The 18,645-nt window shown below is 45.9% G+C and overlaps 1 protein-coding gene across 1 annotated transcript in view; it reads right to left on the bottom strand.

Annotated features, from left to right (window-relative positions):
• Positions 1-3,478: 3,478 nt before the first annotated feature.
• LOC149467375 (uncharacterized) overlaps positions 3,479-18,645 on the bottom strand; it is a 32,643-nt gene continuing 17,476 nt past the window's right edge. The window contains exons 7-11 of the mRNA XM_089671880.1: positions 10,471-10,579; positions 9,022-9,064; positions 6,863-6,988; positions 5,702-5,727; positions 3,479-3,834 (exon numbers count right to left, since the gene is read on the bottom strand). Coding sequence (XP_089528006.1) covers positions 3,767-3,834; positions 5,702-5,727; positions 6,863-6,988; positions 9,022-9,064; positions 10,471-10,579 — 372 coding nt within the window. The 3' untranslated portion in view covers positions 3,479-3,766. The remainder of the gene's footprint in view (positions 3,835-5,701; positions 5,728-6,862; positions 6,989-9,021; positions 9,065-10,470; positions 10,580-18,645) is intronic.

Genomic DNA, 18,645 nt, shown 5'->3' with positions numbered 1-18,645 from the left:
CACACTTTGAATGACAATTGATCATGCAACACTGTACCCATATGAAATTTTTGTCATTTTTTTGAGACAGATAGCGCTTTCTTTTGGTGGTTTTCTTAAACAAACCAAAAACCACTGAAAATTTTGAAAAAAAAAGTTTTTTCTTAGTTTTTGTTATACAATTTTGTAAATAAGTGATTTTTCTCCTTCACTGATGTGCGCTAATAAGGCTGCAGTGATGGGCACTGATAGGCTGCACTGATGGGCACTGATGAGGAGGCACTGGTAGGTTGCACTGATGGGCATTGACAGGCATCACTGATGGGCACTGAAAGGCAGCCCTGATGCATGACACTGATATATGGCGCTGATAGGCGGCACTGATAGGTAGCACTGACTGGCACTGATAGGTGGCACTTACTGGCACTGTTAGGCGGCACTGACTGGCACTGATAGGCGGCACTGACTGGCACAGATAGGCGGCACTGACTGGCACTGATGCGCACTGATAGGCGACACTGACTGGCACTGATAGGTGGCACTGATTGTCAGCACTGATAGGTGGCACTGATTGGCATTGATAGGTGGCACTGACTGGCACTGATGGGCAACACTGAAAGGCAGCTCAGATGGGCACTGATATGTGGCATTGATGTGCACTGGTATGCACTGATATGTAGCATTGATGTGGCACTGATGGGCACTGGCACGTGGCACTGATGAGCACTGACAGGTGGCACTTCTGGGGCCACACTGATCATCAGGGCACACTGATCATCAGTGCTCTGATGATCAGTGTACATGTCCCCTCCGCGGAAAGCCGATTACCGGCTCTCCTCTCGAGCTGTCAGCGTGACAGCTCGAGGAGAGAAATGCCAATAACTGGCATTCCATGTTTACATGTGATCAGCTGTGATTGGACACAGCTGATCACATGACCAAGCCGACATCTTCAGCTCTTTCCGTGATCCGCTGTGTCCGAGGGAAACAGCGCACTGGCAATCGCCGCACTGCGCGCCCCTCAAGCCGCGCATGCACAGTGAGAATGGTAGGACGTCATATGATGTCCTATCAGAACGAGAGAACCACCTTGCGTCCGTCATTGTACTATAGGGCGGGCGGAAGGTGGTTAAAGTGCACTTTATAGAGAGTTTTGAACAGATAAGACTTTTTTTTACTTTTTTCTGACCTCCAGAATGGATTAATTGGTTTTCAATGCATTTACGAATTCATTTTTAATAATGTCCCTGTACAGTATTTATGCCTTTAAAGTGCACTTTCGAAAAAGTTTTGAACCCATAAAAGATTTTTTTTTTACTTTTTCCTGACCTCTGGAACGGATTAATTGGTTTTCAATGCATTCCTATGGGAAACCGCGTTTTGGTTTACTAATTTTTCGCAGTACGAAAAGTCCCACGGAACTAATTAAATTCGTAAATTGAGGTACGCCTGTATACATGGCCTGCTCTGAAAGATAGGTGTGCTGATGCTGGGCAGGATTGAATAGATCACAGTTAGCGCAGGTTCACACTAGCGCAACATGAAAGTCACATGACTTCCAGCGCGTCATTCCTATGCAACTTTGTTGGATCAGCGTTTTTTTCTTAACTTTTACCTCTCCTCCCTGGCCATCCCTGGTCATCCTTGCTGTCTAAAACCTTCCTCCCAAGCACATTCCATTCACAACTAAGCTTGGCGGAAACACATGTTCTGGATCACATTTTTTTATGTGTTTTTCAAGTGTAAATGTGCGTCACATAGGGCTGTCCATTCAATAAAATGGGCTGCCTTACGTGTGGCAAATGCCCCAAAGCAGCATTAGAAAGTGTTCAGTCGTGGAGTGTCACATGGTTTGTAAGTGCGTGCTTTGGTGCATTTGTAGTGCGTATAAAACAGGCGTCCGCTAACTGATCAGATGTCATTAACAATTAGACTGCATTTACAGCTGCATGTTTCAGAATGCATGGCTAACCACACAGAAAACACTTGCCTTTTCTTCCAGGTTGTCCTGCATTCGGAAAGGTGCAGATGCAAACGAATGGTAACCCAAACACAATGCGCATTGCCACGCAATTTCAAAATGCACAGAAAAGCACACATTTTCTGTGCAGGTTGCTGCCATGCAGCAAGGTGTGTGGTTTCCTGCAGGTTGCTGTGCATTCGGAAATGCGCAGATGCAAACGAATGGTAATGCAAGCGCATCACACTTTTTCAAAATGCATGGCAAAACATGTGTTTTCTTTTGGGTTGTGTGCGCTTGGAAACACGCAGATGCGAATGATTGGGAACACAAGCTTGCTGCGCATTTTCAAAACATCGCAAAGTGCATTTTTTGTGCAAGTTGCTGCGTGTTCAGAAACGTGCAGATGCGAACCAATGGTAATGCAAGCACACTGCGTTCCCACATGTCCTCAAAACGCACGCCAAAGCATGCAATGTTTTGTGGATTGCTGTGCGTTTGGAAATGTGCAAATGCAAATGAATGGTAATACAAGTGACATGCACGTTGCTGCACTTTTTGAAACTCATAGCAAAGTGTTCGTTTTTGTGCAGGTTGCGGCGCACTCGGAAACACGCAGATGTAAACTAATGGTAACACAAGTGACACACACGTTGTCATGTATTTTCGAAGTGACTGGCAATGTGTGTGTTTTCTTGTGGGTTGTCATGCGTTTGGAAATGCGCAGATGCAATCAAACGGTAACGCAAGTGGAACATGAGTTGCCGTGTTTTCCTTCCCCCTGTAGGGACCTCTGGTGGTATATTTTAAATACTTTTTACGTTTTTCAGAAGTCTTCAGGCTTGTCATGTGACCTCTTGAGCTGGAAATAGATGGGTCAGTTTTTTTTTTTAACAGGCTAAAACCAAATGGATTCGCCCATTCACACAAGTGATGTGGATGGAGGAATCCTCCCCGCTGTGCTATTGTATTCTGACAGCTGGGACTCCTCCGCTGTCAGAATACACTAATCTGCACTGTAGCCTATTGGTTGCAATGCTGATAAAACAAAAATTTTCCAACACGCCTGTTTGTGAGAAGTCAATCACTAGATTGACTTCTCATGATCAAAAATGTCCATAGATTGATCAAACTTTGACCAATCTCTACAGAAGCAGACACATTTTGATCCATCTATGACCAGCTTTACTCGTCAGACTTCTCTTGGCAATGGATGGTCCTGTGACACTGATCAGGTCAGCACTGATATGTGTCATTATCATCCCCAGCATCATTACACTGTGAATGAAAAGCATCATTGTGTGACATCCCCTCAGGGGCGGTCCCATGACACCCTGCATTCTCTGCATGTACTCTTCTAGATAAACAACACTGGCCATCATTCAACCTCAAGACTGAGGACTGTGAACATAAAGATAATGAAGAAATACTGCAGGAGACAGCTCTGCATCTGGGAGTTGGCCAGTGGCTCTATTGTTGACTTGGAGCCAGATAACCATTCTAACATACAATTTCCGGAAAAGCAGTAATACAACTTGCAACAGTTTGACCCTTTATTCAACAAGTAAAATTTACAGAATGTCCATGTGCAACATACAAAATTCTCTTTTTATGATGAATAATTAGGTGTCGGGTTCAGTCTTGTCCTTCAAAGCTTCCCATTCCATCAATCCAGTGTTGCTCCAGCAATGGCTAATATTAGATGTTATAACGGGGGGGGGGGGGATTTTAACATTTCTTAATGTTTTTAATATTTACAAAGAACTTTGTAACAGTCATTTTGCTGATGGGTGACTCCACCATTCCACTACTGCTGCAGTGCAGACTTTAATACTGTCCGAAAGTCCTCAACATCATTCTTTCAACACCGGTCATCTGGTAGCCGTTCTTGTTAGCTGAAAAATGTGAACAGGGTCGGTATCACTGAAGAGTTACATTTTTGCACATTTTCTATGTTTCTTAGTGCAACAGCTAAAATGTTACTAAACACCGTGCTGATCACATGCACCTTCCCCCACCCTCCCAAAAAAAAAAAAAGAAAAACTCTCTAGCCATACACACTAAACTGACTGAGCATGTGCAGAGTGACTCCTAGAGCTCTGTACTATCAGAAGATGGATCGGAAACAGTAGAAGAAGGGGAGGATCAGAGAAGTCAGGATCAAACAGACTTTTCACAGGATTAACACCTTAGTTTCCACAGTGAGTATAACAAGCATGCTTAACTGTATATACAGTAACACATATATAGTAACACTTTAAAGCAGTTTAAGTTGTTATTTGGCTGTTTTTAGCCTGAGTAGTTTGAGCAATTTGTAATTTTTTTGTTTTTAGCTGGCTAGCTTGAATATGTGCCAGGGATGTTCTGTACTGGTGCAACTATAGGCACATGTGACCGACCACAGGCACCTGTGACCAAATCAGCGTTTTATTGATAACTGTTTTAAAAGTGTCAATGTGGACAAAATAAAACATGACATATACAGTATGATGCAGTTTGTCACTAGGATGAACACAAAATGGAGTCATCCCATAACATAGTTTTATTACATGAACTTTCTAGTAGATCTGTTCTTTATACGCTTCCTATAGTAGACCAAGCTCTTCGGGAAAAGTGACAGTTACAGGAATTGGGACAAACCAAATAGCACTGACAATTGTATGTACAATGGTCAGATTTTATTCATGTAGGTTCAATCTTTTTTCTAAAATAAAAAACCTGTTGATGTAATTGATTAAAAAGTGTTACCTGGAGTTTGCACTTTAATATGTTTATCATTTACTTACAGTCCATGTACAAAGACCTGTCCATCCAAAACTACCCTGTCCACAGGGTGACAACACTGCTTGGTGGTTTCACTGCAGAGCAAACAGCGATGCCACCCTGTGGAAATAAAAACATAACACATCTGCTGGGAGAATCAACTGCTAATAAAACTACTGTATGCTACCAGGATTAAAAAAACTTGCTATGTTAATGCCGCTGACAGACCGCATCATATATGACATTTTTGATATTGTGTAGAGTTACACTTTAATAGGTGTGGTTCATGATTAACATGACAAAGCTGGAACATTACTGACCCCTGGTTCAAATATCTGCGTTCCTGCGGGCCGCGTTTTGTGCGGGCACGAGAGCCCATTCATTTGAATGGACTACTGTGCCCGGGACATTTTGGGAAGAAGACCCTGCACTTCTGAAAACACAGCCCACAAGGGAACCTCGGTTCCCAGCACGGTTGCTATTTCCAGTGCGGGCGGCATGCCATTAGAACTAATGGCTTCTGCCTGTGGATCCGCATTCTTCTGTGTGGGTGGTGCAACTGCACGTTTTTTTGCGCAGATACGCAGCGGCACCACCCGCACATATGTGAACCTAGCCTAAATGGACATAAGGGATACCTTAGGAATTCCATCACAAATAAGTTGGTGATTGCAGTATGCTAGGTTACAAGGGGTGCAGTTTACAACCCATTAGCCAGTTTGATTGAAGAGGGTGGCTTGGGATGACCTAAATTTGTAATAGCTTTCATGCTGATCTGCTGGTTTAGTAACTTCTGAGTTAATGACATGGCCTAGGCATGAGGATCAGGGCTTCACTCTGACCCAACTGACTATCAATGTCAGTGACCCAGAAAGCATTGCAGTCACAGACAGCCAAGCAACCAGCATTTTCAGCCAGGGAAGGCAATGGCAGCCCCTATAGTTCTCTAAACAAAAGCTTCCTTTACTCGTGTAATTGTAAAAAACATAATACTCTTACCATAGTATATGCTGCTGAATCCCCACCTGTCCGAGAGATAGAAATATATTCATTAGATCTCAGATCCTGCATAAAATTTCAGTAGTGATTTCATAATAAAAAGATTTCTTTTTTTATGTTAAAGTGTATGTATAGTCAAAAAATATCTTCGTTTTAAATAGAATAGACAAGGGTTGAAACCAGGGCTGTGGATAAGGGGGTACCACCAGTCAGCCTGTACGGGGCTCAGGCCAGCAGAGGAGCCCAGGCAGCTGGGTGAATTGGATGTGGGCAGAGAGGGTGATCGGCATGGTGGAGGGGCAATTACTGGAACTGATGTCCTGTATGGCTCTCTGCAGCATCTGAAAGCTGGATTCTTCTCCTCTCCCTCCTGTTGTTTTTCAGCTGCTGCAGAGAGAGCCATACAGGGGATCGGTTCCAGTAACTGCCACCCACCATGCCAATCACCCTCCCTGTGCACATCCGATTCACCCTGCTGCCTGGGCCCCCACAATGCCGGCTGCCCTCCTCTCCTTCTCACCGGAAGCTGCAAGCACACAATAGGATCCTTCAGGATAGAGAGTGGGGGAAGGGGCTGATAAATATGTCACATTAACCAGCCACTTCCTTTCCTGAATGATCGCAATTGATTGATTGGCACTGTGTTCATCCATAACTGAAGCATAGTAAACTCTGTTTTTTTTTTTTTCTAATGGGGGCCCTATTAGGTTAGCTGTATGGGGCCCTGTGGTTTCTAACAGCAGCTCTGGTTGAAACCCCCTCAGTTTATATCTTGCTGTGTGTGTCCCCATGGGGATATTTCCCTTCACTTCCTGCCCCAGAGACGCCACAGGAAGAAATAGAAAGTCTCTCCAAAATGAGGGGAATTCAGGAACACCTGTCCTCAATAGAATGTTTACCCTCACCTCTTGTTCTGGTAACATCTGTAAAGTTTTGGATTCCTCCTTACTTTCTATTCAGCTAACAGTGGTCACTAGGGTAAAGCTTTGCAGTGAAGATGCAGCCAATAAAAATCTGACAGGGGTTGTAATCCTTCCCTACTCCATCCAAACAAAATCTTTCAGCTATACTTACACTTTAGGAATGTGATACACAGTCATCTTCAGCTTGTTACATTTCTTTTAAAGGAGGTATACAAAGCGGAATAGATTGTAACATTACCAATCCCAGCATCCATTAGGGTTGGAAAAGTTAGATTTGGCTTGAGGATAGAGGATGATGAGATTGTTCAAATCAGCGACCTGGTTGTATCCAGTGTTTCTGGCGTACGTATCACCGAGCTTCTCTCTGAAAGAAAAATGCATGGTTGAAAAAAACAATCCTCAAAATAGATATTAGTCCTCAAGCACACTGGATGTTTTGAGAACGCTGGTAACGTTAGCTATGTAAAGTAATTTTTAGTATTTTTTTGTCAAAAAAACATACAAAAACGCTGATTTGCAGCATTTTATCACATTTTGCCGTGTTTTTCAGTGTTAGAGCATTTTTTTCAGCTAAAAAACTCCTCTAGAAACCCACTAGTTCTGGGGGTTTTTTCCAGCCAAAAAACATCCCTGTCAAAAAACGTTGATTACAGTCAAGGACACATAGGATAACATGCTGGGGGGTTTACCGGCTGTAGAAAAAAATGTCAAAAGCCAAAAACAGCCGCTGTAAAAACGTCCCGCGTGCATGAGGACTAAATCTTAACTGATTAACAAATGAACAGTTGACGGCTGCATGTCTTTTTTGTTTGTTTGGTTTTTTTAATGTGGGTTTCATGATGGTGACAAAAAATGACTATGGCTGCTTAATGTGTGTTAAAACAGTCATTGTAGTCTCCACTGGAAGCCCGTATGACATGGAGAGAACTCAGGAGTGCAATTAGGAAACGGGAACAGAGTGTTGTCACTCTATAAGGCTACTTTCACGCTGATCCTCCGCAAAAACACAGCAAAATCGCATAGGCATTTTTACCACGCTTTTGCCGTGCTTTCTCAGGGGTTTTAAAGGACATGTGACTTAAAAACTGCACCAAAAATGCTTCTCAGAGGCAGGGGTGGACTGACAACTCAAGGGGCCCTCGGGCAATAGGGGATCATGGGGACCCTGTGTCCTTGCCCAAACTCAAAAAAGCCTATGAAAAATGTACCAAGGGCATCTCATGGGGCCCCCTACTGACCCCAGGCCCTCGGGCAGTGCCGGAGTTTCCAAATGGTCAGTCCGCCCCTGCTCAGAGGTGTTTTTGAGGAGCTTTTCAGGCGTTTTTCAGGCATCTTCCATTGATTTCAATGGGAAGCAGTGTTTTTGTTTTTTTTTTTTAACTGACCAAACATGCCCCAAAGATGCTGCAAGCCGGAGTTTTTACACTGCAAGCGCAACGCCTCAGTGTGAAAACATACATAGATATACATTCACATACATTGGGAAGCTTTTTTCTTGAGCTTTTTTTAATGCAAAAATACTTCAAAAGCTCCTCAGTGTGAAAGTAGCCTAACAGGAAGTCTAAACTAATACCTTCATGACTGAATCACCAGCCATGAAGGTAATTTAAATACCTTTGAAGGTATTTTAAAGAAAGCTGCAGATTTAAAATATTGGAAAGTACTTTTGAAATGTTATTAACACGGTAGTACTTATATGAGATTTTAGTGGTTGGGAATGGGGATGCGTTGATGGAGAAAGTAAAGGTTCCGTTGTTAAGCAGATGTGGGATAGGCCTCCCTGAAGTGACAAATTTCCAGGGATCTTTTAAAGGTGGAAAAAGTAGAAGAAAGCATAAAAGATTTAGGGCTTGTTTACACTTGCTTCAAAATAAAGCATTGGACACACTTTTTTAAAGCTCTCTGAATGCCAATCAAAGCCCCTGTCAATAAATAAAATAGTAAACTTACAGTGCTGTTTAAACATTGCTTTGGCTTTGCTTCGAAAATGTTACCCCATGTCACTTTCTTGGTGCTTCAAAAGCATCTCCAAAGCCTCCATAGAGGTCTATGGCAAAGCTCGCTTACAGCACCTGAAGCTTTTGAGAGACTTTTATATAGCTTCACTTTGTTTTGTAGGTATTGCAGGTGTGAGATATCCCAGAATGCACTGGGAAACCAACAAGCGAATCGGAAAGATATCATCAGCAGTCACTTTCGGTTCTTGTGTATGTATTCTAGAAGTGTCTGGTGCAGACACAGGAGAACTGTGTTCTCCGAGAATGCCGGAGAACTGAGCAGCGATCTATTACCGCTGGTTCATAAACGGACACCATAGTCACAGTAACAACTCTTAAAAAGTAATGCTAGCCATAATCAGCTGAAATTACTATGGTTTACTTCTAAATAATGCCTTACCGTGCCTGAAGACAGCCGTGGAATACAATGTGTAGACTGCATTCTGAAATAAATATAATAAAGGGGTCAACAGATCATAAAGATATACTGTACAGTCTAATAAAAAGCATTAACTCCTTTTCACTTTCATCAATGCATTGTCTAGCTAAACCTGCCACTTAACATTCCTGATCCATGAGATGACAGGTGATCTTTTTCCTAGGGCTGTATCCAGTCATCATATGGCCTTAGAAATATAAGTGGTAGTGCTCTTTATCACAAGCTTCACAGCCTCCACTCCTTTTTTCCATTAAATAAAAAAAAAATTAGCAATAATACTCTTTTGGAGGCCACATTTCATCTGCTTGATATACAGTAACATATTGCCCAGATTATGTAAGAAAAATTATTCCTGTGCTAAGGTATCTAATCCAATATAATATATAACTGCCAGAACACCAATAATATCCCAAAAGGATATAACCAAGTACAAATTATGTAAACAAAGATGTGGAGCTACAAAACACCTCCTCCCAGTTGAAATTGAGACTGGTGTTAGGTATACAAAGAATATGTAAAATGAACCAAAAACAAAAAAGGATTAAACTGCAAATGCCACAATGTGCAAAAATGTGCGAGAGTGCTGTAATACCCCTCTCTCCTACTTCCAGTGCTTCAATATCCTTGTAAACATGTCAACATAGTGATATTACAACTAAATACTGTTATTCCACTCAATCCAAAAACAAAATCACAATAAAACACAAATTGTTTGTATGGCACTATAATGCACCTAATTGAATACATAATAAATATGCATATACACAAAGACCAATAATGTGCCGAGTGATAACAAAGGTGATGGCTTTAGTGAATAAAGTGCTTCTTCTGTAATAAAGTGCAATAATCGTGTTTCGTGTCCGTGTTTCTGGTCCTCACCTCAGCACACTAAACTGACCAACTCTCCATGACCCGTAAGTCAAGCAAGGTTATGCAGGTCTAATTTTGCTCAAGGATCTCTTCGCCGTGTCTCCTCTTATATACAGTCATAGGAGGAGAGCCGGCGGAGAGATCCTTGTGTGATGTGGCATTTGCGCTTTGTTTTTTGCATTTGGCTTATTTTACATAATCTTTGCATACCTAACACCAGTCTCAATTTCAACCAGGAGGAGGTGTTTTGTAGCGCCGCATCCACATTTACATAATTTATATTGCCCAGATCATCAAACTAGAGAAAGGGGATGTGTTTTTAAAGATGTCTAAGCTGCAGAGAATGTTGTGACTCCTCTCATCAACCTTCCAGTCTGACAGAGAGAGAATACAAGTAAATAGTAAAAAAACAAGTAATTTCTGAGAGGTAGGACTACGTCAATTCAACAGTGAACATTTCGATATTTACAGGTGCGCATCGGTGGCTGGCTCTGTTTAGGTTGGCCTGTTGGAAGTTGACAGATCGAAGCCATTACTTACGTGCTCCACTCCGGCAGGAAGCAGGAACGTATATATAACCAGCAGTGTCCATGCCATAGGTGGAAGGGGCAGCCAGTTTAAAAAATTCCTTCTGGTCAAACAGGATCAGCTGGAAGAGAGACAAAAGAGATGAGGAAACTGTGGCAAGGACAGTAAAGAAGGGTACTTATGAAAGGCCAGCCCAAATAAAAAAATTTTGTTTGATTCTAGAATGGAGAAGTATTTATTATTTAAAGTGTTACTAAACCCAGGACCCTGCATTCACTCTATCTCATCTCCCACAGTACACACAACATAGGAATGCAATTATTTTAGTAAATATAAACTGCTAAATACCTTTCTCTTCAGCAGTTAGAGCAGTCTTGTAACTTCTATCAGTGTCCAGCAGAGCACATGTTAAAGCTTGTAGGAGGAGTTTTCTTTATGTTCTAGGAGGATGTAGAACCCCTGACTTCTATCTGGACAGTGCTGATTGGCCCTGTGCTGATCTCATGCACTCTCACAAGAGAAAAAAATCCTCTCTAGCAATACACACTAAACTGAGCATGTGCAGAGTGACTCCACAATATGTCTTATCAGGAGATAAGAGGGGGACACTGGACGAAGGGGAGGATCAGAGAAGTCAGCATCAAACAGCGGTTTTAAACAATGCAGAGGATTAACCTGTTAGGTTCCACAGTGAGTATAACAAGCATGCTTTACTGCATATACAGACTGATTTTACTGTTGTGGGTTTAGTAACACTTTAAGCTGAAAAATCCAGCAGTTCTGCATTGTTTATTGTGTAGATTGCATTGTATCAGAATAGATTTGTTGGTAATTTTAGCACATTTGAAGCTGGTAATATTTCTGACCTTCAGTTTCAACATAGTTTGTTTTGTTTACCATAAGATAAGAGCTTTAAATATAGATGGTGAGGGAATTGCCTGGGGAGGGGACGCAAGACATGAGGGAGCTTGTTTCATTTCAATAACTAGTAGCATAGATTCTAATCATACAGTTCAGAATAGGATTCATTGAAGTTCATTTTACAGAACCTGTTTATAAACAGCGACACAAAGTGGATTCCAGCTAGAACTTTTTATGTTTTAGTCTTGGATAACATTTGGAAAGGGTTAGATCCTTTATCCAGTTTTACTGATTTCATTAGTAATATTTCTTCTATGTCTTAGGCCATTGACTACACAGGAAGTGAGCTGCTTTCCAGCAGTGGGGACACAGACAGTTCACAGACAGTTTTTTCTCCTTCTATTACGTTTTTTTTCTTTTCTCCTTTTAGACAGAAGGGGCTCAATCCAACTGCCCACTTGGCCTATTCCCTTGTTTGTAATCTTTTGAAAAGGTCCTTTCAAGATTTGATTGGTCATGGTCTCCCAGTTGTTTCATGAACAAGCAGATGCTATCTCCTGGTTAAAGTAACTGCATTGTTGTTTTCTGTTTTTGACTTATCTTTTATGTGCTCTGTCTGACTATTACAGCTCTATTTACAATTCTAGAGATGTGTGTTAAATCCCCCTGAGGAAGCAAGCTTTTGTGCTGTGAAACGTGTTGGAGAGAACCTCAAAGAAATTACACGAGTTATACACATATTTGTTGCATTATCTAAGGAATTCTTGGAGTGATTTACAATAAGCTCGATGTTCTGTTTAGCCACAATATGTATTGGTTACATGTTTTAATCCATAAAGCTGTTTTGATGCCCAGTCTTTGTACTACAATCATGTTTTTTAATGATGTTTAATAAAGTTTTGATTTTTTACAATTTTGTAATGCAGTTTTGCTGGTATGGTGCCTGAAAAGTCCCAGTGACTGTATTCTGGTTAGGGTCTTTCTATTTTTTCAGTGTCCCCATATTAAGGGGCATGGCACCAGGAAAATCCATTAGCAAGGTGTAAAACCAATTTTTACATGGGTCTCTCTCTCTCCCTTTCTTTCTATAGTACAGTTCTAAAAACCTGGGTGAAAAGAGAGTTACGGTTTTTGTCCTACAGATATCTTTATTAGAGATGAGCGAAGAAATGAAAAATTCGATTCGACTGATTCGGCGAATTCGTGGACAATATTCGATTCGAGTCGAATAAATTCGCTGTGAATTTAACTTAAAAAAGGGTGTTTCTAGGCTTCAGAGAGACTTAATATTAGTGCAGAACACTGTACCTTTAATTTAAATGCCCTTGGAGTCTGCTGGGGAAGAGAAATAATACTGTCTGTCAGTATGACATGCAGATGAGTGCCGTCGATCTTAGAATCACTGCACACTTCACTCCTTTGGCCAGTCACGGGGCCAAAACCAGTGTTTGGAGCCACAGTGTGGCGGTGGAGGCAGCAGCAATGGGAGGCCATACAGCAACCTATGACAAAATGGAAACCAGCAGGAGCGTGAGGAGACCTGAAAGTGGCACATGGCAGAGTGGGAGCAATGGGAGGCGGTACAGGGACCCAGGTCACACTATGGGCCCAGCAGCAGCGTGACCAGGCGGTACGGGGGCCCATGGCCGATATGGGGCTTGGTGGCACCTATGGAAGGCCTGTAATCTGCCAGCAACCTATGACAAAATGGACAACCGCAGGAGTGTGAGGAGATTTCAAAGTGGCACATGGCAGAGTGGAAGCAATGGAAGGCCGTACAGGGACCCAGGTCACACTGTGGGACCAGCATCAGCGTGAACAGGCGGTACGGGGGCCCATGGCCGATTTGACCTCATTCATCCCATAGTCCTGCCGACTCACGAATAGCGTGGCCTCCTCAAAGGGCCTGAGCAAGCGCAGGTGTCACACATGAGCTGCCAATGGCTGACATCTAAGTTACACAGGGAGTACCTTTATCCGCTTTTAACATCAGGAAATCTGTGATGGCCTTTAGCTGTTCGTAAAGGCGGTCTAACATATGTAGGGTTGAATTCCACCTTGTTGCAACGTCACAGCATGAGGAGTCGGTACGGGGGCCCATGGCAGATTACATGTCTGGCAGCAGCTATGTGAGGCCCGTAATCTGCCTGCACCCTATGTCAAAAAATTTAACACACCAGCAGTGTGAAGAGACCTGAAAGTGGCACATGGCAGCAGAGTGTGGCGATGGAGACAGCAGCAATGGGAGGCCGTACAGGGACCCATGAGAGACTCTAGACTTGGCAGCAGCATGAGGAGGCGGTATATAGGGGCCCATGGCAGATTAGGGGCCTGGCAGCAGCTATGTGAGGCCCGTAATCTGCCTGCACCCTATGTCAAAAAATTTAACACACCAGCAGTGTGAAGAGACCTGAAAGTGGCACATGGCAGCAGAGTGTGGCGATGGAGACAGCAGCAATGGGAGGCCATACAGGGACCCATGACAGACTCTGGACTTGGCAGCAGCATGAGGAGGCGGTATATAGGGGCCCATGGCAGATTAGGGGCCTGGCAGCAGCTATGTGAGGCCCGTAATCTGCCTGCACCCTATGTCAAAAAATTTAACACACCAGCAGTGTGAAGAGACCTGAAAGTGGCACATGGCAGCAGAGTGTGGCGATGGAGACAGCAGCAATGGGAGGCCGTACAGGGACCCATGAGAGACTCTAGACTTGGCAGCAGCATGAGGAGGCGGTATATAGGGGCCCATGGCAGATTAGGGGCCTGGCAGCAGCTATGTGAGGCCCGTAATCTGCCTGCACCCTATGTCAAAAAATTTAACACACCAGCAGTGTGTGAGGAGACCTGAAAGTGGCACATGGCAGAGTGTGGCGATGGAGACAGCAGCAATGGGAGGCCGTACAGGGACCCATGAGAGACTCTGGACCTGGCAGCAGCATGAGGAAGCGGTATATAGGGGCCTATGGCAGATTAGGGGCCTGGCAGCAGCTATAGGAGGCCCATAATCTGCCAGCACCCTATGTCAAAAAATTCTACACACCAGCAGTGTGTGAGGAGACCTGAAAGTGGCACATGGCAGAGTGTGGCGATGGAGACAGCAGCAATGGGAGGCCGTACAGGGACCCATGAGAGACTCTGGACCTGGCAGCAGCATGAGGAGGCGGTATATAGGGGCCTATGGCAGATTAGGGGCCTGGCAGCAGCTATAGGAGGCCCATAATCTGCCAGCACCCTATGTCAAAAAATTCTACACACCAGCAGTGTGAGGAGACCTGAAAGTGGCACATGGCAGCAGAGTGTGGCGATGGAGACAGCAGCAATGGGAGGCCGTACAGGGACCCATGAGAGACTCTAGACTTGGCAGCAGCATGAGGAGGCGGTATATAGGGGCCCATGGCAGATTAGGGGCCTGGCAGCAGCTATGTGAGGCCCGTAATCTGCCTGCACCCTATGTCAAAAAATTTAACACACCAGCAGTGTGAAGAGACCTGAAAGTGGCACATGGCAGCAGAGTGTGGCGATGGAGACAGCAGCAATGGGAGGCCATACAGGGACCCATGACAGACTCTGGACTTGGCAGCAGCATGAGGAGGCGGTATATAGGGGCCCATGGCAGATTAGGGGCCTGGCAGCAGCTATGTGAGGCCCGTAATCTGCCTGCACCCTATGTCAAAAAATTTAACACACCAGCAGTGTGAAGAGACCTGAAAGTGGCACATGGCAGCAGAGTGTGGCGATGGAGACAGCAGCAATGGGAGGCCATACAGGGACCCATGAGAGACTCTAGACTTGGCAGCAGCATGAGGAGGCGGTATATAGGGGCCCATGGCAGATTAGGGGCCTGGCAGCAGCTATGTGAGGCCCGTAATCTGCCTGCACCCTATGTCAAAAAATTTAACACACCAGCAGTGTGTGAGGAGACCTGAAAGTGGCACATGGCAGAGTGTGGCGATGGAGACAGCAGCAATGGGAGGCCGTACAGGGACCCATGAGAGACTCTGGACCTGGCAGCAGCATGAGGAAGCGGTATATAGGGGCCTATGGCAGATTAGGGGCCTGGCAGCAGCTATAGGAGGCCCATAATCTGCCAGCACCCTATGTCAAAAAATTCTACACACCAGCAGTGTGTGAGGAGACCTGAAAGTGGCACATGGCAGAGTGTGGCGATGGAGACAGCAGCAATGGGAGGCCGTACAGGGACCCATGAGAGACTCTGGACCTGGCAGCAGCATGAGGAGGCGGTATATAGGGGCCTATGGCAGATTAGGGGCCTGGCAGCAGCTATAGGAGGCCCATAATCTGCCAGCACCCTATGTCAAAAAATTCTACACACCAGCAGTGTGAGGAGACCTGAAAGTGGCACATGGCAGCAGAGTGTGGCGATGGAGACAGCAGCAATGGGAGGCCGTACAGGGACCCATGACAGACTCTAGACTTGGCAGCAGCATGAGGAGGCGGTATATAGGGGCCCATGGCAGATTAGGGGCCTGGCAGCAGCTATGTGAGGCCCGTAATCTGCCTGCACCCTATGTCAAAAAATTTAACACACCAGCAGTGTGAAGAGACCTGAAAGTGGCACATGGCAGCAGAGTGTGGCGATGGAGACAGCAGCAATGGGAGGCCATACAGGGACCCATGACAGACTCTGGACTTGGCAGCAGCATGAGGAGGCGGTATATAGGGGCCCATGGCAGATTAGGGGCCTGGCAGCAGCTATGTGAGGCCCGTAATCTGCCTGCACCCTATGTCAAAAAATTTAACACACCAGCAGTGTGAAGAGACCTGAAAGTGGCACATGGCAGCAGAGTGTGGCGATGGAGACAGCAGCAATGGGAGGCCGTACAGGGACCCATGAGAGACTCTGGACCTGGCAGCAGCATGAGGAAGCGGTATATAGGGGCCTATGGCAGATTAGGGGCCTGGCAGCAGCTATAGCAGGCCCATAATCTGCCAGCACCCTATGTCAAAAAATTCTACACACCAGCAGTGTGTGAGGAGACCTGAAAGTGGCACATGGCAGAGTGTGGCGATGGAGACAGCAGCAATGGGAGGCCGTACAGGGACCCATGAGAGACTCTGGACCTGGCAGCAGCATGAGGAGGCGGTATATAGGGGCCTATGGCAGATTAGGGGCCTGGCAGCAGCTATAGGAGGCCCATAATCTGCCAGCACCCTATGTCAAAAAATTCTACACACCAGCAGTGTGAGGAGACCTGAAAGTGGCACATGGCAGCAGAGTGTGGCGATGGAGACAGCAGCAATGGGAGGCCGTACAGGGACCCATGAGAGACTCTAGACTTGGCAGCAGCATGAGGAGGCGGTATATAGGGGCCCATGGCAGATTAGGGGCCTGGCAGCAGCTATGTGAGGCCCGTAATCTGCCTGCACCCTATGTCAAAAAATTTAACACACCAGCAGTGTGAAGAGACCTGAAAGTGGCACATGGCAGCAGAGTGTGGCGATGGAGACAGCAGCAATGGGAGGCCGTACAGGGACCCATGACAGACTCTAGACTTGGCAGCAGCATGAGGAGGCGGTATATAGGGGCCCATGGCAGATTAGGGGCCTGGCAGCAGCTATGTGAGGCCCGTAATCTGCCTGCACCCTATGTCAAAAAATTTAACACACCAGCAGTGTGAAGAGACCTGAAAGTGGCACATGGCAGCAGAGTGTGGCGATGGAGACAGCAGCAATGGGAGGCCGTACAGGGACCCATGAGAGACTCTAGACTTGGCAGCAGCATGAGGAGGCGGTATATAGGGGCCCATGGCAGATTAGGGGCCTGGCAGCAGCTATAGGAGGCCCATAATCTGCCAGCACCCTATGTCAAAAAATTCTACACACCAGCAGTGTGAGGAGACCTGAAAGTGGCACATGGCAGCAGAGTGTGGCGATGGAGACAGCAGCAATGGGAGGCCGTACAGGGACCCATGACAGACTCTAGACTTGGCAGCAGCATGAGGAGGCGGTATATAGGGGCCCATGGCAGATTAGGGGCCTGGCAGCAGCTATGTGAGGCCCGTAATCTGCCTGCACCCTATGTCAAAAAATTTAACACACCAGCAGTGTGAAGAGACCTGAAAGTGGCACATGGCAGCAGAGTGTGGCGATGGAGACAGCAGCAATGGGAGGCCGTACAGGGACCCATGACAGACTCTGGACTTGGCAGCAGCATGAGGAGGCGGTATGTAGGGGCCCATGGCAGATTAGGGGCCTGGCAGCAGCTATGTGAGGCCCGTAATCTGCCTGCACCCTATGTCAAAAAATTTAACACACCAGCAGTGTGAAGAGACCTGAAAGTGGCACATGGCAGCAGAGTGTGGCGATGGAGACAGCAGCAATGGGAGGCCATACAGGGACCCATGACAGACTCTGGACTTGGCAGCAGCATGATTAGGCGGTATATAGGGGCCCATGGCAGATTAGGGGCCTGGCAGCAGCTATGTGAGGCCCGTAATCTGCCTGCACCCTATGTCAAAAAATTTAACACACCAGCAGTGTGAAGAGACCTGAAAGTGGCACATGGCAGCAGAGTGTGGCGATGGAGACAGCAGCAATGGGAGGCCGTACAGGGACCCATGACAGACTCTAGACTTGGCAGCAGCATGAGGAGGCGGTATATAGGGGCCCATGGCAGATTAGGGGCCTGGCAGCAGCTATGTGAGGCCCGTAATCTGCCTGCACCCTATGTCAAAAAATTTAACACACCAGCAGTGTGAAGAGACCTGAAAGTGGCACATGGCAGCAGAGTGTGGCGATGGAGACAGCAGCAATGGGAGGCCGTACAGGGACCCATGAGAGACTCTAGACTTGGCAGCAGCATGAGGAGGCGGTATATAGGGGCCCATGGCAGATTAGGGGCCTGGCAGCAGCTATGTGAGGCCCGTAATCTGCCTGCACCCTATGTCAAAAAATTAAACACACCAGCAGTGTGAAGAGACCTGAAAGTGGCACATGGCAGCAGAGTGTGGCGATGGAGACAGCAGCAATGGGAGGCCGTACAGGGACCCATGAGAGACTCTGGACTTGGCAGCAGCATGAGGAGGCGGTATATAGGGGCCCATGGCAGATTAGGGGCCTGGCAGCAGCTATGTGAGGCCCGTAATCTGCCTGCACCCTATGTCAAAAAATTTAACACACCAGCAGTGTGAAGAGACCTGAAAGTGGCACATGGCAGCAGAGTGTGGCGATGGAGACAGCAGCAATGGGAGGCCGTACAGGGACCCATGACAGACTCTGGACTTGGCAGCAGCATGAGGAGGCGGTATATAGGGGCCCATGGCAGATTAGGGGCCTGGCAGCAGCTATGTGAGGCCCGTAATCTGC

This window comes from Staurois parvus, unplaced genomic scaffold (assembly GCF_062004578.1).
Source record: "Staurois parvus isolate SC_StPar_1 unplaced genomic scaffold, SC_StPar_1.0 ptg000114l, whole genome shotgun sequence".
Lineage (NCBI taxonomy): Eukaryota > Metazoa > Chordata > Amphibia > Anura > Ranidae > Staurois > Staurois parvus.
This window is presented reverse-complemented; position numbering and strand designations above follow the sequence as displayed.